The sequence below is a fragment of the Theropithecus gelada genome, chromosome 14 (assembly GCF_003255815.1).
Source record: "Theropithecus gelada isolate Dixy chromosome 14, Tgel_1.0, whole genome shotgun sequence".
Classification (NCBI taxonomy): domain Eukaryota; kingdom Metazoa; phylum Chordata; class Mammalia; order Primates; family Cercopithecidae; genus Theropithecus; species Theropithecus gelada.
In genome coordinates this window covers 125,296,445-125,318,606 of record NC_037682.1, presented here as the reverse complement: position 1 = coordinate 125,318,606, position 22,162 = coordinate 125,296,445, and the positions used below count along the sequence as shown (strand labels likewise).

The 22,162-nt window shown below is 39.8% G+C and overlaps 1 protein-coding gene across 2 annotated transcripts in view; it reads left to right on the top strand.

The window, feature by feature from the left end:
• The window catches only part of NCAPD3 (non-SMC condensin II complex subunit D3), a 69,568-nt gene that overhangs the window by 9,282 nt on the left and 38,124 nt on the right, over window positions 1–22,162 (top strand). For both annotated transcript variants that reach the window (XM_025355959.1, XM_025355960.1), the window contains 11 exons: window positions 6,444–6,628; window positions 7,425–7,589; window positions 7,693–7,754; window positions 7,948–8,035; window positions 10,078–10,211; window positions 11,819–11,891; window positions 12,615–12,740; window positions 12,880–13,132; window positions 13,553–13,609; window positions 13,853–13,942; window positions 22,079–22,152. In XM_025355959.1, coding sequence (XP_025211744.1) covers window positions 6,444–6,628; window positions 7,425–7,589; window positions 7,693–7,754; window positions 7,948–8,035; window positions 10,078–10,211; window positions 11,819–11,891; window positions 12,615–12,740; window positions 12,880–13,132; window positions 13,553–13,609; window positions 13,853–13,942; window positions 22,079–22,152 — 1,307 coding nt within the window. The remainder of the gene's footprint in view (window positions 1–6,443; window positions 6,629–7,424; window positions 7,590–7,692; window positions 7,755–7,947; window positions 8,036–10,077; window positions 10,212–11,818; window positions 11,892–12,614; window positions 12,741–12,879; window positions 13,133–13,552; window positions 13,610–13,852; window positions 13,943–22,078; window positions 22,153–22,162) is intronic.

The window sequence follows — 22,162 nt, the reverse complement described above, 5'->3', positions numbered from 1 at the left end:
CGAATAAAAATAATCTGAGGAGGACCGCGAGAGCTCCACGCCCCCCCCCGCCATCGCCGTCTGAGGAGCACCCCGAGAGCTCCGCACCCTCCCCCCGCCATCGCCGTCTGAGGAGCAACGCGAGGGCTCTGCCCCCGCCCCCGCCATCGCCGTCTGAGGAGCACCCCGAGAGCTCCGCACCCTCCCCCCGCCATCGCCGTCTGAGGAGCAACGCGAGGGCTCTGCCCCCGCCCCCGCCATCGCCGTCTGAGGAGCACCCCGAGAGCTCCGCACCCTCCCCCCGCCATCGCCGTCTGAGGAGCAACGCGAGGGCTCTGCCCCCGCCCCCGCCATCGCCGTCTGAGGAGCACCCCGAGAGCTCCGCACCCTCCCCCCGCCATCGCCGTCTGAGGAGCAACGCGAGGGCTCTGCCCCCGCCCCCGCCATCGCCGTCTGAGGAGCACCCCGAGAGCTCCGCACCCTCCCCCCGCCATCGCCGTCTGAGGAGCAACGCGAGGGCTCTGCCCCCGCCCCCGCCATCGCCGTCTGAGGAGCACCGCGAGAGCTCCGCGCCCGCCCTCTGCCATCGCCGTCTACAGTTCTGATACTGCGCTTTCTCCTCATGATTCCTTGTCTAGACTGAGAAATACTGCTGTGAGGAGTCATTGTTTTTACCTCTCCGATGTTGGTGTTGAAAAATAGGTTAAAACCATTCTAATCAAGAAAGCAGGAAAGCAGCTAGTAGTACGTGAAGGAGGGCACTGACCAGGAGTCTGTGTTCGAGCCCTGTTTTACTTTATTGTCAGAGCACTGAGGAGGCCTTTCCTCCTGTGACGGTGAAATCCATTCTCTTCCCTACTCCAAACCCAAGGTGAGAGAGAGTGGAACGTAGAGATTGAGTTCAGTAACCCAGAGTTCATATGGAAAAGAAAATGACAAGATCACTCACCTTGCTGCTTCTCTCTGTTTATATTAGCATTTGTAATTAATGCTCAGGGTGTATTCCATATGATCTGGGAATGGGCAAAAAGGTATTATATTTAAAGCCTTGAACATTGGTTTGTGTTATTGTTAATGCTCCCATAATGACTTTGGAAATGAGTAAGTTCCTAAAGGATTTTGTTGCTAAGCAGTGTCTCAGTTGTAACCAGGCCCTTTCTCAAAAAAGTAGTGGTTTTAGAAACCCATTTCACTCTCATCTTGCCAGATGCAGTTTCTTCTGATTAAGATTGAGATTTATGCCAGAGCAAAGAGGTGGCTGTTACTAATTGTGTGGGCCACTTGCAGCTTTCCAGCAAGCCGTATTCTTGCAGTTCTGTTTTTAAATGTTTTGGGTTTATGATTGAGATGCTGTCAATACTTAATATTCGATCACAGTATATTCTTCTTTTTCAAGATCATTTTGGTTGTTCTGCCTCCCTTGCATTTCCATGTGAATTTTAGGATCTGCATGTGAATTTTTGCAACAACAAAAAAGCCAGCTGCCGTTTTGACAGGGATTGCATTGAAACTGTAGATGAGTTTGTGAAGTATTACCAATTTAACAACGTTAGGTCTTCTAATCTCTGGCTGTAGGATGTCTTTCCATTTATTGTCGATCTTCTTTAATTTGTTTCACTAATGCTCTGTAATTTTCGGGGCGCAACTCTTGCATCTCCTCTTTAAAATTTATTCTTAAGTATTATTTTCAGTGCTAGTGTTAAGTGCAGTGCTTAATTTTATTTTGGATTGTTTTATTAGTAGTGTATAGAAGCAAAATTGATTTTGATTATCTTGTATCCTAGAACCTTGCGAAACTCATCTGTTGGTTCCAACAGGGTTTTCTTTGTGTAAGATCACGTCATCCGTGAATAGACACAGGTTTACTTCTTTCTTTCTAGTCTGGGTTCTTTCTATTTATTTTTCTTACTTATTTGCCCTGGCTAGAACCACCAGTACAATGTTGAATAGAAGGGGAGCGTGGGGATCCTTGTCTATTCCTGATCTTAAGGGGAAAGCATCCAGTCTTGCCTTTAGATATGATGTTATCTGTGGGTTTCTCAGGATGGCCTTTGTTAAGTTATTATTCCTGTTTTACTGAGTGTTTCGTTATGAAAGGCTGTTGGATTTTGTCATTTGCTTTTCTGCACTTGTGAAGTGATCATGTGGTTTTTGTTTCTTATTCTAATATAGTATATTACATTGATTGATTTTCACATATTAAACCAATTTTGTATGACCTTGGTCACGGTGTTTATATGTTGTCAGAGTGTTTGCTAATATTTTGTTGAAGGTTTTTCTGTCTGTATTCATAAGGGATATTCTTTTTTTGATATATTTTTGTCTGGTTTGGGAATTGGTATCTTGGTAATACCATTCTCATAGAATAAGTTACATAGTATTCTCTTCTCTTCTGTATTTTGGCAGATTTTGAGTTTTCTTTTTTCCTCAGATATTTGGTAGAACCCACTAGTGAAGTCATCTGGGCCTGGAGTTTTTTGAAAGAGGTTTATGTTTGTCGAATTTCTGGTGATCTCCTCTCACCCCTGATGTTGGTGATTTGCATTTTATTTTTTCTTGATCAATCTAGATCGAGATTTATTCATTTTACTGTTCACTTTGGAGAACCCCCTTTTGATGTCATTAATTGATTTCTGTTGTTTGTCCCTTTCTTGTTGCATTGGTTTCTGGTCTTATGGCTATGATTTCCTTTCTTGTTACTTTGGGTTTAATTTGCTCTTATTCTGACTTTTTAAGGTAGATGCTTAGATCTTTGTTCTCACGTATATTTCTTTGTTTCTCATACAAGCATTTAATACTATAAATGTCCCTCCAAGTACAGCTTCATCTGCATCCCACAAATTTTGATGATGTGTTTTTACTGCTGTGCAGGTCAAAATGATTTTGTAATTTTTCTTGTCATTTCTTACATCTCTGAGTTGTTTAGTAAATTGAGTTTATTTTCCAAATATTTGAATTTTACTGAAATCTTATTGTAATTGATTTTTAATTGGTGGGATCAGAGAATATTATATGATTATGATACTTTTAAATTATTTATTTGTGCCTTTTTTTTTTAATGGACCTAGAGTCTAATTTGGTGAATCTTCTATTTGCACTTTTAGCAGAATGCATACCTTGCCTTTGTTGGATCTAGTATTCTGTAAATGTCAGTTAGGTCTAGTATTCTGTAAATGTCAGTTGGTTGCAAGTGTTATTCAAGGGTTATATATGCTTCCTGATGTTCTGCTTATTTGTTCTATCTGTTATTGAGAGAGGAATGTTGGAATCTCTAAGAATAATTATCAGTTTATCTATTTCTCCTCTCAATTCTTTTAACTTAAGATATTGTGAAAGTCTGACAGATATGGATGTATTTATGATTGTCATGTCTTCCTGGTAGATTGGTCCTTTTAGTATTATGTTATATCCTTGTTTGTCTGGTTGTATTCCTTGTCTTGAAGTCTACTTTGTCTAATATTAAGATAGCCACTATAGTTATATTAAGATTTATCCTTGGTTGGTACATCATTTCTCATGCTTTTATTTGTAACCTATCCATATGTTTATATTTAAAGGTTTTCTTGTAGACTGACTGTCATGTGGTCATGGTTTTTCTTTTTCTTTCATTTTTTTTTTTTTTTTTTAAGAGAGATGGGGCCACACACGGTGGCTCACACCTGTAATCCCACACTTTGGGAGGCCGAGGCGGGCGGATCACTTGAGGTCAGGCAGGCATTTAAGACCAGCCTGGCCGACATAGTGAAATCCCAGCTCATTTGGTCATGCTTCTTTCTGACAATGTTTGCTTTTATATCAGAATGTTTAAATTGTTTAGCTGATTACATTTAGAGTAATTATCAATATAGTTGGGTGTCTGCCATTTTTCTATTTATTTTCTATTTTTTTAATCTGTTTTTTGCTCAATTTTTTCCTCTTCCTGCCTAGTTTTGGATTTTAGTATCCCTTGTCTCTTTTTGGTGTATTAGCTATACTCTTTGGCATGTGTGCGTATGTTTTGTGTGCTTGCTTTGTGTATGCAGTAGGCACTTCTCACAGTTTATCTTCAGATAATATTCTCCCAATTTATATATGATGTAAGAACAACCTTAAAACAGTGTATTTTCCTAGGTTGGGCGAGGTGCCTCATGCCTGTAATCCCAGCACTTTGGGAGGCTGCTGTGGGCAGATTGCTTGATGTCAGGAGTTCTAGACCAATCTGGCCGACGTGGTGAAACCCATCTCTACAAAAAAAGAGAAAAAAAAAAAATAACAATTAGCCCAATGTGGTAACGCGTGTTACTTAGGAGGCTGAGGCAGGAGAACCGCTTGAACCTGGGAGGTAGAGGTTGCAGTGAGCTGAGATCCACACCACTGCACGCCAGCCTGGGCAATAGAGCGAGACTCCATCTCTCACACACACACACACACACACACACACACACAGCGGTTGCAGTGAGCTGAGATCCACACCACTGCACTCCAGCCTGGGCAGCAGAGCGAGACTCCATCACACACACACACACACACACACACACACACACACCCACCCACCCACCCACCAACAACCAAAACAAAGCATATTTTCCTTTCTCCTCTCCTGTTCTTTGTGTGTTATTTTTTCTACATGTTATAAAGCCTACATTTCATTAATACTTCTTTAACTGTCTTTTATGGAATTTTTAAAAAACAAGATAAACAGCTTTTATATTTGAAAGATTAATCTCATATAATTTTCTTTCAGCCTGAAGAACTGTTTATTTTTAAACATTTCTTTTAGTGCAGGTCTGCAAGCCATAAACCCTATCAGATTTTGATTGTATTTATTTCACCTTCAAGAATCTTTTTGCTGAATATAAAATTCTGAGTTGAGTTTGTTTTGCTTTTTGGTTGGATTATCTATGCTTTGTTGTGATTTCCTCTGTGCTTATTGCGATTGAGTTCATTGAGTTTCTTGGATCTGTGGACTTAATAGTTTCAACAAACTTGGAAATTTTTCAATGACTCTTTCTTCAAATGTCTTCCTTCCCCTTTTTTGGGACTTCAGTGACTCCTGTGTTAGACTGCATGATGTTCTCCCGTGGGTCACTGAGTCTTTATTAGCTTTTTGGTTTCTATGCTCCTGCTGTATCTTCAAGTTCACTTATCTTTGTTTCAGTAATAACCAAGCCACTATTAAGCTCATCTAGTGAATGTTTCTTTTTCAGATCAAGAAACTTCTGTTTGCTTCTTTAAATTTTTTTTTTTTTTTCATTTCTCTCCTCATGATAATGTTTTAATTCTTGAGCTGCTTTAAGGTTGTTATCAGCTGGTTTCATTATCTCTGTCATTTCCTGGGCTGCTTTTATTGACTGATTTTTCCTATGGGGCACATTTTCCTGCTTCTTAGCATTCCCTGTAATTTTTTTACCAGATGCTGAACATTTGTTGTTTTTTTACCCCCTGTATTTTTTGTAAAGACAGGATTTTGCTGTGTTGCCCAGACTGGTCTCAAACTCCTGGGCTCAAGTGATCCACCCACCTCAGCCTCCTAAAGTGTTGGGGTTACAGGCGTGAGCCACTGCCCTCAGCCAGGATGTTGGGCATTTGGAATGTTGTTGAGTGTCTGGATTTTGTTGTTTTCCTTTAAATACTATTGAAGTATGTTTTGATAGGCAGCTATTGGTGGATTAACTTGATCCTTTTGAGGCTTGTTTTAAAGCTTTATTAGGGCAGATATAAAGTAGCCTTTACACTACATCTGGTTTAGCCCTACTGTTAAGGTGTGTTTGTTCTGAGGTCTCTACTGAATGCTCTAGGTACTTAACAAGGTCACTCCACTCTGGCTGGCCACAACTCAATGTATCTGAGCCTTGTGTGAGTTGTGAAAATAATTCATCTTCTTGCTCTCTGGAAATACTTCTTTGCTCTCTGTCTTAGAATTTTACCCTGTGCATGCATAGCTTATGTTCAGTCCTGGGCAGATTCTTAGAACTCTTTTTCTGTGTAGGTTCTTCTGTTCTATAAATTCCATCTACCCTGTGTTTCTGACTCTGCTTTTTCAACATAGTAAGACGATTATAATTTGTGTGGATTTACCATTTATCTGCTGTTGTCCGGAAATTGCCTCTGGATACAATACTGGGGCAACTTTAGGGTTTACCTCTTTGTTTCCCTTTTTTCAGAGATTGCCCTTCTTATGCTGCCTGGTGCCCAGTGTCTTAAAATGGTTATTTTATAAATTGTTGCCCAGTTTTCTAGTTGTTAACAAGTGTAAAGCCAATTACTCTGTCCTGACCAGATGTGGAAATCTTCTTATGTATCTCTGATGCAGCGCTGTTGCTCCTCTACTAAGGCTGACGTTGGAAATGGTACTCTTGCTACAGGTTCATTGTTATTCACAGTCATGAAAAGCCTGTGTTTTGCTTTGTAACTTTTCGTCTGTTGTTGTAGACATTTCAAGACAATTAAATCTAACCTGCTTACTCTTTATTCCTTATGAATAGGCAGTGTAGCCAATCAAGTATTCCACCCAGTGATGTTTGACAAATGCATTCAGACTCTAAAGAAGAGCTGGCCTCAGGAATCTAACTTGAATCGGAAAAGAAAGAAAGAACAGCCTAGGAGCTCTCAGGCTAATTCCGGCAGGTATAGAAAAAGGGGAAAGCCACCCAGGAAAGAAGATATTGAGGTAAGAAGTAAGTTGAGTAATAAAACATATATACCAACACACGATTTGGCTTATTTAAGGATTGACTTTATACTAAATATGGTTTCAGGCATCATGGTAATAGGCAAACGGTCCTAAACCATCATAAGCTATCCAATACTGCTTTGTCTCTTGGGATTCATATAATTTTTCTTTCTTTCTTTCTTTCTTTTTTTTTTCTTTATCTTTTTGAGATAGAGTCTTGCTGTGTCACCCAGGTTGGAGTGCAGTGGTGCAGTCTCAGCTCACTGCAACCTCCGCTTCACGGGTTCAAGTGATTCTCCTGCTGCAGCCTCCCAAGTAGCTAGGGCTACAGGCGTGTGCCACCACACCCAGCCAATTTTTGCTTTTTTTTTTTTTTTTTTGAGAGATGGGGTTTCACCATGTTGGCCAGGCTGGTCTCGAACTCCTGGCCTCAAGTGATCTGCTCACCTTGGCCTCCCGCTGGGGTTACAGGCATGAGCCACAACACCCAGCCTGATTCCATATTCTTATGCGACACTGTAGGATGATGGAAGTTCATAGACAGCAGAAATTCTGAAAAATAGGATTCCTCATTGACACAAAACTAGAAACTACTGTAGCGGTCATCTAGTCCAGTGATTTACTGTTGTGGCCAAGGAGACCTAGGACAGTCATGCCACCTGGTCAAAGTCATGTCACCTCAACGTCAGCTCCTGCCTGGAGTTTATCTGGACTTGGTTTGGGTAAATTGAAAACCATGCGACAAAGTGTTTGGCATTTATTACAGTCACCTGTACATTTCTTCATCATCTAGATGGATGAAATTATAGAAGAACAAGAAGATGAGAACATTTGTTTTTCTGCCCAGGACCTTTCTCAAATTCGAAGTGCCATCTTTCACCTTTTAAAGAATTTTTTAAGGCTTCTGCCAAAGTTTTCCTTGAAAGAAAAGCCACAATGTGTACAGAATTGTATAGAGGTAAGTGAAAATTCCAGGAACCTTAGGGCAACTTCAAAGGATATAGACTATGGCTAATAATGAGCAGAAAAAATCAGGCCTTTTCTTCATATCTGTTTTCTAGGTCTTTGTTTCATTAACTAATTTTGAGCCAGTTCGTCATGAATATCATGTTACACAAGCCAGGTGAGCCATTAAATCTTCCAGTGCTACAATTTAAGTATAGTATACTAATTTTTGCTCCAGCAGAAATGGAAATGCCATTTTATCCTAATTGGCACACAGGTAGAATTTATTCATTTAAACATGGCTTGTAGGACTAAGACATATTCCAAATAAAATCATTTCCATTAACTAAGATTTTGTCTTTTTTCTTTAGAGACCTTAACCGAGCAAAATACATACCAGAACTGGCTTATCATGGATTGTATTTGCTGTGCTCTCCCATTCATGGAGAAGGAGATAAGGTAAAGGAGATGAGAACCTAATTTGGTTACTAGTTGAATCGAAGGCACACCAGTCATATGATGGAAATATATTAAAAGCGTTTGATATAATGCCATTTCAATTTACTAGCTCTTTTTCATGACATATTATTTGCATAATAAAAAGTATCACTATTTCTATTTGCTCTCTGTTCTTTATTGCCAAGTTTATATCAGAATACTTGGTGGCTGCAGCAAATTATTGTTAGGCTCCAGTTAGAAAAAATGGTTCTGCTGTGAATAAAATTGGAGGAACAGATAAGCTACTGAACAGTTACTTCTATAGGAATATTTCCCAAATCATTTTGAAAAGTGGAATAGTCAGAATTTTCCAGTTTCCCTTGGCAATTCATGTGTGCTTCAGTATTTCTATTAGTAGTTGTATTATTTTTGTGGATATTCTACAGAAATTTTGTAGGTTGTCATCCCTGGTTAGCATTGATAACTGGGTTTTGCCTCAAGTTACCTCAATATTATCACTACTGTAAACTTTGGAGTTAGAGTTAGTTGTGCATTATGGTGTTACTAAACTTAGACGTCTTAAATAAAACAATAAGATTTTGCAAAAAATGTGGTGGACCAAGGTCAGGTGGCTTTTGGTATCTGTGACACAGTTAACTTGCAGAGGCGGTAACGTGGTTCAGAAGATGTTTTGGGGGAGACTTGGGCCTCTGCACGTCTGTGTTTGAATTCTGACTCCACCACTTACTAGCTGGGGGTCCTGGAATGAGTCGTTCAACCTTGCTAAAGTGTCAGATTTCACTTGTGGACAAAAAGTACCAAAGTCTTACCTTCCTTATAGATTTGTCACAGAATTAAATGAAGTTGAGCATGTCACATGCCGAGCACAATGCCTGCTGTTTAGAAACATTTGGTATTTTATAAGTTTTATATCTTTATCACTTCTGTGTGCTTGAAATATGAATGTGGTAACATTTGTAGTAATGTTTTAAATTCCCATGCCCTTTTAAATATTTTAAACAATAAAATGGATGGGAAAATTTATCCCTTTAGGTCTACCGTGTCTCTAAAGATGGTGTTTTTTTTTGTTGTTGTTTTTTTGGGACGTAGTCTCGCTCTGTCGCCAGGCTGGAGTGCAGTGGCACAGCCTCGGCTCACTGCAGCCTCTGCCTCCCGGGTGTGCACCACCACGCCCAGCTAATTTTTGTGTTTTTAGAGACGGGGTTTCACCATGTTGGCCAGGATGGTCTTGATCTCTTGACCTCGTGATCCACCCACCTCAGTTTCCCAAAGTGCTGGAATTACAGGCATGAGCCACCGTGCCCGGCCAGTATTTGTTTTTTAATTGTGAAAGTATTGACTTGATGTCAGGCAGTCTTGTTTTAGCCTTATCTTTAATTATTTGATCTTGGACAGCTCACCTTTGGAGCTTTTTTAAAATATCTGTGTAGTGGAAATTATACATGTCCTGCTTACCTCATGGAATTGTTGTAAGGTTTAAAATTAAATGTATATTTCATATATATATATAGTAAAATCTAGCTATGTAGGTGAAAGTGCTTAATGCAGTACCTACCACTTACTTGGTTTTCAGTAAATGTTTTATTTATTGGATGAATAAATTAATTAGTGACTGTGTTATTTGAGATGATATGTTGGAAAGTGCTTTGTAAACTGGAGGCAAAAAGCAGCTGTAAAGTATCATTCTTTTCCCTTTTAAATAGAGGAACATTAGTAGCATTCTTTGCCATTTGTAAATGACAGTTAATTCCCTATTTGTCCTAAATTCTGGGTTATGATATGCAGTGGGTGGGGAGAGAGACTAGGTATTGTTTTTATCAGGCATATTATCTGTCAGCCATTCTTTCACACTGTTTACATTGTGCATTTATTGTATACCTGCTCATTGTTTAAGAAATATATCCCCAGTGTTCAGCCAGTAATTATGCCAACCTGACCTACCTTCAGATGGCTTGAAATGGTTTACTACAGTCTGCATCACTATGTTTGGGACCCTTGCGTTCTCTATCCGATCTTAAATTGAATTTTCTTTTCTGTTCTAGGTTATCAGTTGTGTTTTCCATCAAATGCTCAGTGTAATATTAATGTTAGAAGTTGGTGAAGGATCCCATCGTGCCCCCCTTGCTATTACCTCCCAAGTCATCAATTGTAGAAACCAGGCGGTCCAGTTTATCAGGTGAAGCACACAAATTGTGAATTTTCGCCCTGTCAGTCTCCCTCAGTACTCTGGGCCCTGCACTGAGATTTCTGATACATGTAGAGTTAAAATTTCCGGCCTGATGGTGGTTTTGGGGGTAAAAACCAAGCACTCCGTAGCTAATGTGCTTTATGTGTCTGGGTCTCTGTTAGTAGGCTCCTAGCTGGGACATTGTTAAAGAGATAGGAATCTGCAGAACACCGGCCGGAGCCAGCCTCCAGCTTGTTTGCACTCAATCTGTGGGTCAGCTTCAGAGAGAGGATAGTGGCCTCTCCTCCTTTCCCTTGTCTGCTTTACTGCAGCCAGTCCGCCTCTTTCCCTTTTCTGTTGCTCTCTGTGTTGTAGCTCTTTGCTTTTGTTCTTTGCCACTTTTTTCTTGTTTCTTTGCACTTTTCTATTCCTTTCCCCCTATAGAAATGACTTGAAGGAAAGGGTTGAGTTGCTTCTTACCTCCATAGCAATAATCATTAGACTGCTTTTCCCCTCTTGGATCACTCAGCTTCACTTAAAAACTCTCATGCCTTAGCTTCATTGGCAAGGACATGTGTGCTGTGTCATTGGCTTTTCTTTCCCTCCTTCACTAATTTTTGGCGTGCAGCATGGAGGTGGTGCCAAGACGTACATATGTGCAAGTGTGTGCATCCTTAGGTGTGCACAGCATGCAGTTTAGTTGGAGACATGGGGTGCGGATGATGTCATCTTGTGACTGAGCAAATGTCTCTCACTAAGGGCTTTTTAAAACATTAAGTAACTAAAATGTTTTAAATGAAAACACTGTCATTTTGTTTTTTCCATGAGAGTTTCTTATACACCAGTCTCAATAGTCTTCATGTAATGTTACAGATAAACATCACTAAAAGTGGATCAAGTCTGGGCATTGTAGAAATTTCTTCTTAAGGCCGGGGGCGGTGGCTCATGCCTGTAATCCTGGCACTTTGGGAGGCCAAGGCAGGTGGATCACCTGAGGTCAGGAGTTGAAGACCAGCCTGGCCAACATGGTGAAACCCTGTTGATATACAGAAACCGGGTGTGGTGGCAGGCACCTATAATCCCAGCTACCTGGGAGGCTGAGGCAGGAGAAACTCTTGAACCCGGGGGGCGGAAGTTGCAGTGAGCCAAGATCACACCATTGCGCTCCAGCCTGGGCAACAAGGGGAAAACTCCATCTCCAAAAAAAAGAAATTTCTTCTTGGGTTAAAGTTTGGAGAAGCAGTGTTACTAATGCATTTCACTGAGCAACCATGAGGTGGTACTGTGTCTTAGTCAATTTTTATATTTATCCCAAAAGGATACATTTTACATCTTAATACGAAATTTAGTAAGTAGTCGAATTGTATGAAGATTGCATTTTTGTTCTTTCCTGATGACTTAGCTGCTCTGCAGCAGCTCTCGAAACTGCACGGGAACTACTTCACAGTTTTCTACAATGACGTTTTATGTCTTCACTCTTTATTCTACTGAAACCACTCTTACAGTGTGAGGGTAGAGTGTTCTAATAACTGGGATTTCTAAATATAGGAGGAATGGTTTTTGAGGACAGTCACTGACTGTATTGTGAACAGTAGATGTGTTTTTCTTTTAAAAAGCTCCCTTGTGGATGAGTTAAAGGAGAGTATATTCCCAGTCCTCCGTATCTTACTGCAGCACATCTGTGCCAAGGTACCGTTTGCCTTAGTAATATTAATAACATAGAAGTATATCACGTGTGAAGATAATTTTGTGTGTGTGTGTGTGGTGTGTGTGTGTGTATTCTTGGGAATGAGTCTGCATTGTTACTTAAAGTGGTTTTATTTAATGTTCGCTAGATGGTCCTCTAGACAAAAGTGTTCTATTAAAAAAAAAAAAACACTTTATTTTGGAAAAATGTTGAACATACACACAGAAACAGGGAGAAGAGGATGGTAAACCACCACATACCCATCAACACCTTCCACAGTTTTGTGTCACTTAAACCCCTACCCCACATCCCCCAACATGTGTATACTGGATTGTGTTTTGAAGCAAATTCCATCATATCCTTTCACAGTAGTTCCTTAATATTATCAAACATCCAGTGTTCAAATTTCCATGATGAGCTCTTACATTTTTATAACCATTTAGACAAATGATTCTTAATTTGAACCTTATGAAACCTGGGGATCTAAAAACTCTCTGAAATTGTATACTAAATTTGTGTGTGTGTTTTTCTGGAGAGATGGTTTATAGATTTCCTTTAGAGTAGTTTTCAAGGGATCTCAAACCTAAAATTTATTAGTCATTTACCTAGCATTTAAAGATCATTGAACTAGTTACACTCACTGATTTTCAATTTGTTTTACAAAGTATGTTTCAGCCATCCTGCAGGTGGATATTGGTTGGTCAACTTCTGTTTTTGCTTCTCAGGTGGTAGATAAATCAGAGTATCGTACTTTTGCAGCCCAGTCCCTAGTCCAGCTGCTCAGTAAACTTCCTTGTGGGGAGTACGCTATGTTCATTGCCTGGCTTTACAAATACTCCCGAAGTTCCAAGGTAGGAGATAGCTCTGCATAAAACCTTGGGTCCTTTTTAAACTCTTTTTAAAAGGGTCTCTTTTTCTAGGTCTGAATGAGGAGGGTTCTTTGGTTCTTACTCCTATCTGATGGCAATTCTTACGATCTTGCTTTACCAGATCCCACACCGGGTTTTTACTCTTGATGTTGTCTTAGCTCTGTTGGAACTGCCTGAAAGAGAGGTGGATAACACCCTGTCCTTGGAGCATCAGAAGTTCTTAAAGCATAAGTTCTTGGTGCAGGAAATTATGTTTGATCGTTGCTTAGACAAGGCGCCTACTGTCCGCAGCAAGGCGCTGTCCAGCTTTGCACACTGTCTGGAGCTGACTGTTACCCCTGCATCGGAGAGCATTCTGGAGCTGCTGCTGAACAGTGAGTACAGTGAGTACGGTGACTGCTGGGACAGGAAACCAGTCTCGTGCTCATTGAGAAAAGACTGCAAGGGAGTCATTCTTTTCTCTGGCAAAAGTAATAAGTATGGTATGATCTGTTGTTACCCTTAAAACCATTTTTAGTGTATTTTATTGTCAACTTTTTAAATAGGTGAGCCTGATACATTTGCAAGGCCTTTTAAAAGGCTACCTTTACTGTTGCTTTGCATAGGTGGGCATTGGTCGTGTTAGGATGAATCTCCGTTTCAATGCATACCCAAGGAGAACGTTACCAGTTGTCAGCAATTTAGAATCTATTTGCCTTGTCTTTGAGCCTAATTATCTTGATTTTGGTTCCTCTGTGGATATTTACTCAGTTTGTGATACTGACTTTGTTCCTTATCTTTCTTCTTGTTTTTAGGTCCTACGTTTTCAGGAATAGAGAGTCACTCTGGTACCTTACTGAGAAATTCATCAGGTAATGGATCAATACGTTTTCAAATATTGAATGATTATCTTTCAAAAATTTGTGGAATATTTAAAATGTTTCTCCTACCTCCTTATTTACCTACTTTAACATTGTACTTTTTTCATCAGAGAAGTTGAAATTCGTTTCAGTAATAATGTTGTAACTTAAATGAGTAACGTGCCCTGCTAATGTTATTAAAAGTATAACACATTTTTAGCTTAATGACTGTACTTTTTTTTTTTTTAAAAAAAGCTCTTTCCTACCAAGGGCGGACATCTAACCATTCCGAGCCCTCAGGGGAGATCAACATAGACTGCAGTGGTGAAACAGTTGGATCTGGAGGTATGTCAGATTTTATCTCTGTCAGGTAATGCTGCTGGATTTCAGACAACCGTAAGTAGAGTCTAAAACCTTGGTTTTTTGTTTTTGTTTTTTTTCTGATTTATTCACCCTAAGAGTTGAAACATCTGGCGGGGCGTGGTGACTCATGCCTGTAATCCCATAATCCCAGCACTTTGGGAGGCTGAGGCCGGCAGATCACTTGAGCCCAGGAGTTCAAGACCAGCCTGGGCAACACGGCAAGACCCCATCTCTTAAAAAAATATATAAAAATTAGCTGGGCATGGTGGTGTGCACCTGTGGTCCCAGCCACTCAGGAGGCTGAGGTGGGAGGATGACTTGAGCTCAGGAGTTCCAGGCTACAGTGAGCTGTGATCATACCACTGTACTCCAGCCTGGGTGACAGTCTGTTTAAAAAATAAAAAATAAAAATAACGCTGCAGGGTAGTCTGCTTTTTTGTACCAAAACTCAGTTACTAAATAGCTGCATGATCTAAGGTATGCCTGTCGTTTTCCAGTTGTAACACCCTCCCATCTTTCCCAGACGACTGTTGGGGGAGTCTGTAGAAACAACATTTAGGAAAGTGATTTAAAGAGAGAGAGAGACAGATAAGAGAGAGAAAGAGCATGTACGTAGAGGATTAATTACATAATGAGGTTTATTAATTTATTCAATAAACATTGATCTGGTCCTTCCCAAAGCATTCCAGGCATTGGAGATGCACAAGTCTGTGAGACAGAGCTCCATCTCTTAAGAAGCAGGGGAGAGACAGGTGCTTGTGCACAGAAATGTTCTCATATATACACTTGTACACACACGTATGTGGAACACGGAGATAGGTGCCGAGATGTACAGAAAGCTCCCTGAGGATGATTACTGCTTTTATTATTCAGCCTAGAAGGTCAGCATGAAATTGGGTTCGGGAGGCTAGATGTTAGCATGTATTACTCAAATTCAGAGCAATAACTGCATTTATAATAAACACGTTTTCTAAATGTTGTAGGAAAATATACTCTGGAAAAATGCTGAATGTTTGTGTTGGCTCCAGACTTCCTCTAAATAGGTTATGGATTTACTGTGGCACAGACTTTTTCAAGCAATATCAAGTTGAGGTGATTTAATGATGCTTAAAAATTATGAAAGCTAGGGGATGCAAAGAGCCCATGTTTCCAGGTTTCCAGTGTGTTGTTCATAAGCTGAAAGGACATACATTGTTGGCATTAATTGTACATTAAAAAATTTGCATAGTTACTTAGATGCCATGCACTTTGCCAAATGCTCTGCTTTTTTTAAATTAAGGTAAGAGTTGATACACCATAAAATTCACCATTTAAAGTGTATAATTTAGTTGTTTTAGTATAGTCATAAGATTGTACAGACTAATTCCAGAACATATCATCAGCTGAAAAATAAACCCCGTTCCCATTAGCAGTCACTCCCCATGACCCCTTCCTTTTACCACTAGCAGCCACTAATTTTCTTTCCTTATAAAATTGCCTATTCTGGGCCAGGCGCGGTGGCTTACGTCAATAATCCCGGGACATTGGGAGGCCGAGACGGAAGGATCACGAGGTCAGGAGATTGAGACCATCCTGGCCAACATGGTGAAAACCCGTCTCTACTAAAATATAAAAAATTAGCTGGGCATGGTGGCACACGCCTGTAGTCCCAGCTGCGCAGGAGGCTGAGGCAGTAGAATCGCTTGAACCCAGGAGGTGGAGGTTGCAGTGAGCCAAAATTGCACCACTGCACTCCAGCGTGGCGACAGAGCGAGACTCTGTCTAAAACAATTAAAAAATAAAAAATTGCCTTTTCGGGACATTCCACATAAATGAAATCATGTACTATGTTGTCTTTTGTGTCTGACTTCTTTCACCTAGCATGTTTTCAAGGTTCATTCATGTTGTAGCGTGTATCAGTACTTCATTCCTTTTTGTGCTGAATAATAGTCAATTATAAGGATACACCACATTTTGTTTATTCATTCATCAGCTGATGAACATTTGGGTTGTTTTCACTTTTTGACTATTGTGACTAATGCTGCTATAAATATTCTTGTGTGAGTTTTTGTATAGATACGTGGTTTCATTCCCTTGAGTGTTTACCTAGGAGCAGAACTGCTGGATCATATGGTAACTCCATATTCAACATTTTGAGGAACCACCAAACTTTTTCAAAGTGGCCACACCATTTTACAATCCTGCTAGCAGTGTATGATAATCCTATTTCTCTGCATTCTTACCAACACTTGCCATGCCCATCTTTTTTATTTTAGCCATCTTTGTGGGTATGAAGTGGTATCTACTTGTGGTTTTGATTTACATTTCCCTAATGGCTAATGATGTTGAGTAAATTTTCTTAGGCTTATTGGCCATATAAATACGCTTTCCTTGGAGAAATATCTATTCAAGCCCTTTGCCCTTTTTTTAATTGGGTTGTCTTTTATTTTTGAGTTGAGTTATTTTTATATATATACTTTATCACGTATATGATTTTTAAATACTTGTCCCATTCTGTGGGTTGTCTTTTCAGATGGTGTTCTATGATAAGGCACGGAACATTTTAATTTTGATGAAGTCCCATTTATCTCTTTCTTTTTTTACTTGTGCTTTTGGTATCACATAGCTAAGAAATCACCGTGTAATCCAAAGTCACAGATTTACTCCTGTGTTTTCTTCTAACGGTTTTATAGTTTTAGCTCTCACATTTAGGTCTTTGATCAAATTTCAGTTAAGTTTTGCATATGCTGTGATATAGAGGGTCCAGCTTCACTCCTTTGCATGTGACTATCCAGTTGACATAGCACTGTTTCTTTCAGCCTCTTCCCTCACCTTTGAGTGTCGTAGCACTCTTGTAAAACAATCACTTGACTGACTTGTATAAGCTCGTGTGCTCTATATTCTATATTAATAGAATTTTATTTCATTAATCTATATGTCTGTCTTTATGTACCACACTGTGTTGATTGCTGTTGTGTTCTAGTGTAGGAGAAGGGAAATAACTTCTTTAGTCCTCATGAGTTCTTCCTTGGGATGGACCCCTGTAACAAGACAAACAAGTTTATTAACGTGTCTAGTGCGTGTTATGCAGGAGAGATCTCAGTGCAAAGTAACTGAGGGCAGTGGCTTAGAACTCTACTTACATAACACAAGACATCTTATCCAAAAAATGTTGGCAGCACAGCACACTGGAGACTCTCTGTTGTCCCCTTTTGATGGGGTGGCTGAGGGGGAGCTACTCTCGCTGCCCAGCATCATGAGAGTGTATTGTCCTGCACGTCACTAGCTGGGAAGTGAGCAGAATTCAGAACTCTTTAAAGTATGGTTTGAATGTGCATTGCTGTCACATTATGGCAAAATCAGAAAACCCTAAGTCAGGGACTGCCTGTATGTGGGAGGAAAATAATAGAGTGAGTTTTGTGAATTGCTCTGGGCTGATAAGGGAGTAGAGACCTGGTGAGTAAAGGAGAATTTATATACTGCCCATAGGAAGAAAAGGGGAAGGTTAGACGGAGCTTTTTCTCTGTTTGCTGCTGCTTTTTAATTGTCTGCTTTAATTATCTTCCCAGAAATAATTTTTATGTCCAAGTCATATTTTGGCATTAACATGGTGTCCTGTGATAGTCAGTTTTAAATCAGGAAGTATGAGTTCTCCTTCTGTCCCTTTGTTTTTTAAAAAAATTAGTTTGGCTCTTCTGGGTCCCTTGTATTTCCATAGGAATTTTAAGATCAATTGTCAATTTCTGCAAGAAAAAAAAAGCCATCTTGGATTTTGACAGGGATTGATCTGTACATCAGTTTGGGGATGTTGCCATGTTAGTTTGTTAATTCCTCTAATCCATGAACACCAGATGTCTTTTTATTTCTTTAGGTCTTTAATTTGTTTCGGTGATGTTTTGTAGTTTTCAGTGAACCATGTTGCTCTTTAAAGTTTGTCCTGAGCATTTTTATTCTTTTCAATAGTATTGCAAATTAAATTGCTCCCTTGATTTGGTTTCTGAATTGTTCATTGCCAGGTTTTACATGTTATTTTTGATAATTGATCTGTCCTGCAACCTTGCTAAACTCATTACAAGCTCTAATGATTGTTTTATGGATTTCTTGGGATTTTCTTGATATAAGAACAAGTCATCTGTAAATAGAGGTAGTTCTACTTCTTCCTTTCCAATCTGGATAGCTTTCATTTCTTTTTCTTGCCCATTTGTTGACAAAAAGAGTCAAGCTCTGTAAAATATTTGAAGCATTTATTCTAAGCCAAATGTGAGTGACCCTGGCCCGTGACACAGCCCTCAGGAGGTCCTGAGAACGTGTGCCCAAGGTGGTTGGGGTGCAACTTGGTTTTAGACATTTTAGGGAGGCATCAGGCATCAATCAAATACATTTAATAGGTAGATTGGTTTGGTCCCAAAAGGCAGGAAAAGGTGGGGAAGGTTCCAGCTTATAGGTAGGTTTTAAATTTTTCTTGTTGAAAATTGGTTGAGTTTATCTAAAGAACTGGGGTCAATAGGAAGGACTATCTGGGTTAAGATAAAGGATGATGGAGACTAAAGTTCATTACTGCAGAGGAAGCCTTCAGATAGTAGGCTTCAGAGAGAACAGATTTTAAATGTTTCTTACCAGACTTAAAGTCTGTGTTGAAGTTAATGCTGGAGGGCATAATGAGGCTTGTCTCACCCCTACTTCCCGTCATGGCCTGAACCAGTCTTCAGGTTAAATTTTAGAGTGCCCTGACTGAGGAGGAAGACCATTCAGATGGTCGGAGAGCCTTAGAATTGTATTTTTGTTTTACAGCCTGTGGTACGATGTTGAAAAGAAGTCAAAGAGTAGACTTCCTTGTCTTTTTTCTTTACTTAGGGGGAAAGCTTTTGGTCTTCACCGCTGAGTACGATGTGAGTTTTTTAGGATGGCTTTCATCAACATGAGGAAGTTTTCTTCTATTTCAAGCTTGCTGAGTTTTTATCATGGAAAGGTGTTGGAATTTGCAAATACGTTCTCTGCATCTATTTTGAGATGATTGTGTTCTGTTACCATGGTGTAATTTACATTGATTGATTTTTCACAGGTTGACGACATTTCATTCCTGGGATAAATCCCAAGCATGGTTGTATCTTGCTGGATTTGGTTTGCTGGTATTTTGTTGAGAATTTTGGTGTCATATTCATAAGGAATATTGGTTGTTGTATTAAGCCGTTTTTGCATTACTATAAAGAAATACGTGGCCAGGCGTGATGGCTCATGCTTGTAATCCAGCACTTTGGGAGGCCAAGGTGGGTGGATTACTTGAGGTCAGGAGTTCGAGACCAGACTGGCCAACATGGTGAAACCCCATCTCTACTAAAAATACAAAAATTAGCTGAGCATGGTGGCAGGTGCCTGTAATCCCAGCTACTTAGGAGACTGAGGTAGGAGAATCACTTGAACCCGGGAAGTAGAGGTTGCAGTGAGCCAATATTGTGCCACTGCACTCCAGCCTGGGCAGCAGAGTGAGACTCTCAAAAAAAAAAAAAAAAAAAAAAAGATGTGAGACTGGGTAATGTATCAGAAAAGAGATTTAATTGGCTCATGGTTCTGCAGGCTGTACAGGAAGTATAGCACTGGCACCTGTTTCTCGGGAGGCCTTAGGAAGCTTAGAATCATGGCAGAAGGCCAAAAGGGAACAGGCGTTTCACATGGTGGGAGCAGGAGGAAGAGGGAGAGTCGGGAAAGGTGACACACACTTTTATTTTTATTTTTATTTTTTATTTTTTATTTATTTTTTTATTATACTTTGAGTTCTAGGGTACATGTGCATAACGTGCAGGTTTGTTACATATGTATACTTGTGGACACACACTTTTAAATGATCAGATCTCACAAGAACTCACTCAGTATTGCTGTCATGAAGACAGCACCAAGCTGTGAGGGATCTGCCCCAGTGGTCCAAACACCCCCTACTAGGCCCCACCTCCAGCAATAGGTGTTACAATTCAACATGAGTTTCGGGCGGGGCAAATACTCAAATGTTATCAGTTGTTTTCTTGAGATGTTTTGGTTTTGCTGTCAGGGTAGTACTGGCCTAAGATGAGCTAGGAAGTGTATTCTTTTCTATTTTTTAAAAGAGTTCATGAAGGATTGTTGTTCGTTTTTGCGTTAACGTTTGTTAGAATTCTCCAGTAAAAGTGTCTGATCATTAGGGGTGTGTGTGTATGTGTGAAGTTTTTTTGATTACTAATTTAGTTTCTTTTTTTTTTCTTTTTCTTTCTTTCTTTTTTTTTTGAGACGGAGTTTCGCCCTTGTCCAGGCTGGAGTGCAGTGGCACAGTCTTGGCTCACTGCAACCTCAACCTCCTAGCTCAAGCACATCTCCTGCCTCAGCCTCCCGAGTAGCTGGGATTACAGGCACCCACCCCGACGCCCAGCAAATTTTTTTGTATTTTTTGTAGAGATGAGGTTTCACCATGTTGGTCAAGCTGGTCTTGAACTCCTGACCTCAGGTGATCCACCCACCTTGGCCTCCCAAAGTGCTGGCATTACAGGCATGAGCCACTGCGCCCTGCCACTAATTTAGTTTCTTTACTTGTTACAGGTATATTCAGATTTTCTGTTTCTGTTTGAGTCAGTTTCTATAGTTTGTGCCTTTCTAGAAATTTGTTTATTTTATGTAGGCTACTTAATTTGTTGGCATAAAATTGTTCATAGTATTCCTTTATAATCCTTTTTATTTATGTAAGGCTAATAATAGTAATGTCCCTCCTTTCTTGATTTTAGCAATTTCAATTTTCTTTCTTATTTTCTTCCCCAGTCTAGCTAAAGGTGTATTAGTTTTGTGGATCTTATCAAGGAACTACTTTTAGTTTCATTGATTTTTCTCTATTGTTTTCCATCTTTTATTTTTTAAGCTGCCTTCTTATATATAAGCAGTTCCCAAAGTGTGTTTTGGGAACCCTCAGGGGTCCTTGAAGTAAAAATGAATGCAGTGTTCATTTGCCTCCCACACTCTGATTTTCTCACGAATGTGTATTGGAGTTTTCCAGTGGTCCCATGACTTACCAAATTGCAACAGATTGCAGGTAGAAACAGAGATGAGAATCCTGTTAATTATAAGCCAGATGAGAGATAAGCTAGCTTATATTGAGCCAGACATTTTGAAGTTTGCAATATTCTAAAGCAATGCCATTCTTTTTTTTAAATGGGGTCTTGCTGTGTTGCCCAGGCTGGACTTGAACTCCTGGGCTCAGGTGATCCTCTGATCTCAGTCTTCCCAGTAGCTGGGATTATAGGTACATTCCACCACATCCAGCCTTTTCACTATATTTTGTTTATTTGTTTTGGAAAATATAGTTATTTTTTATGAAAAAGTACTAACAGTAACATGTCTTGCTATTTTAAAAGGAATTAGTAAATATTTTTACAATTCTCAGTTTAAATTGATTCGTATTAAAAAATATAATCTCTTTTGGGTTCTCAGTAATTTTTAAGAATATAAAGAAGCCTCAAGGCTGGGCGTGGTAGCTCACTACCATAATTTCACTGCTTTGGGAGGCTGAGGTGGGAGGATCACTTGAGGCTAAGAGTTCGAGACCAGCCTGATCAACACAGCACAATCCTGTCTCCGCAAAAAAATTAAAAAAAAAAAACATTAGTCTAGCATGGTGGCTCATGCCTGTAGTCCTAGCTACTTGGGAGGCTGAGGAGAGAGGATTACTTGAGCCCAGAAGTTTGAGATTGCAGTGAGCTCTGATTGTACCACTGCACACCACCCTGGGCGACAGAATGAGACCCCCGTCTCTTATAAGAAAATGCCTTCAAGTCAAACATTTTAAAGCTACTGTTATATATTACCTCATCAAATCTTTAAAATAATCCTAAGGGTTAGAAACTCCTATTTGTAGCTAAACAAAATGGAAGAGATAAATTCAGAATTTTAGAGGTAGGGGCCAAGATTTAAAACCAAATTTTTAATATTCCAAAGTTTATATGCATTACAGTGAATACCTAATTATCCGTATTTTCTTCTTTTTCCACACTCTAATTTCTTAAGATTTAAAACAAGCTAGTGAGTCTTGAAGAGGAGTGTATTTTCTGGGTATTGCGTGGTGAAACGTTAGCTGCTGTATGACTTTTCTCCAGCTGTGATGACCCTTTGGTATTCCCTCTACAGAAAGATGTGTCATGGCAATGCTGAGAAAGAGAATCAGGGACGAGAAGACCAACGTTAGGAAGTCTGCACTGCAGGTGCGAGTTT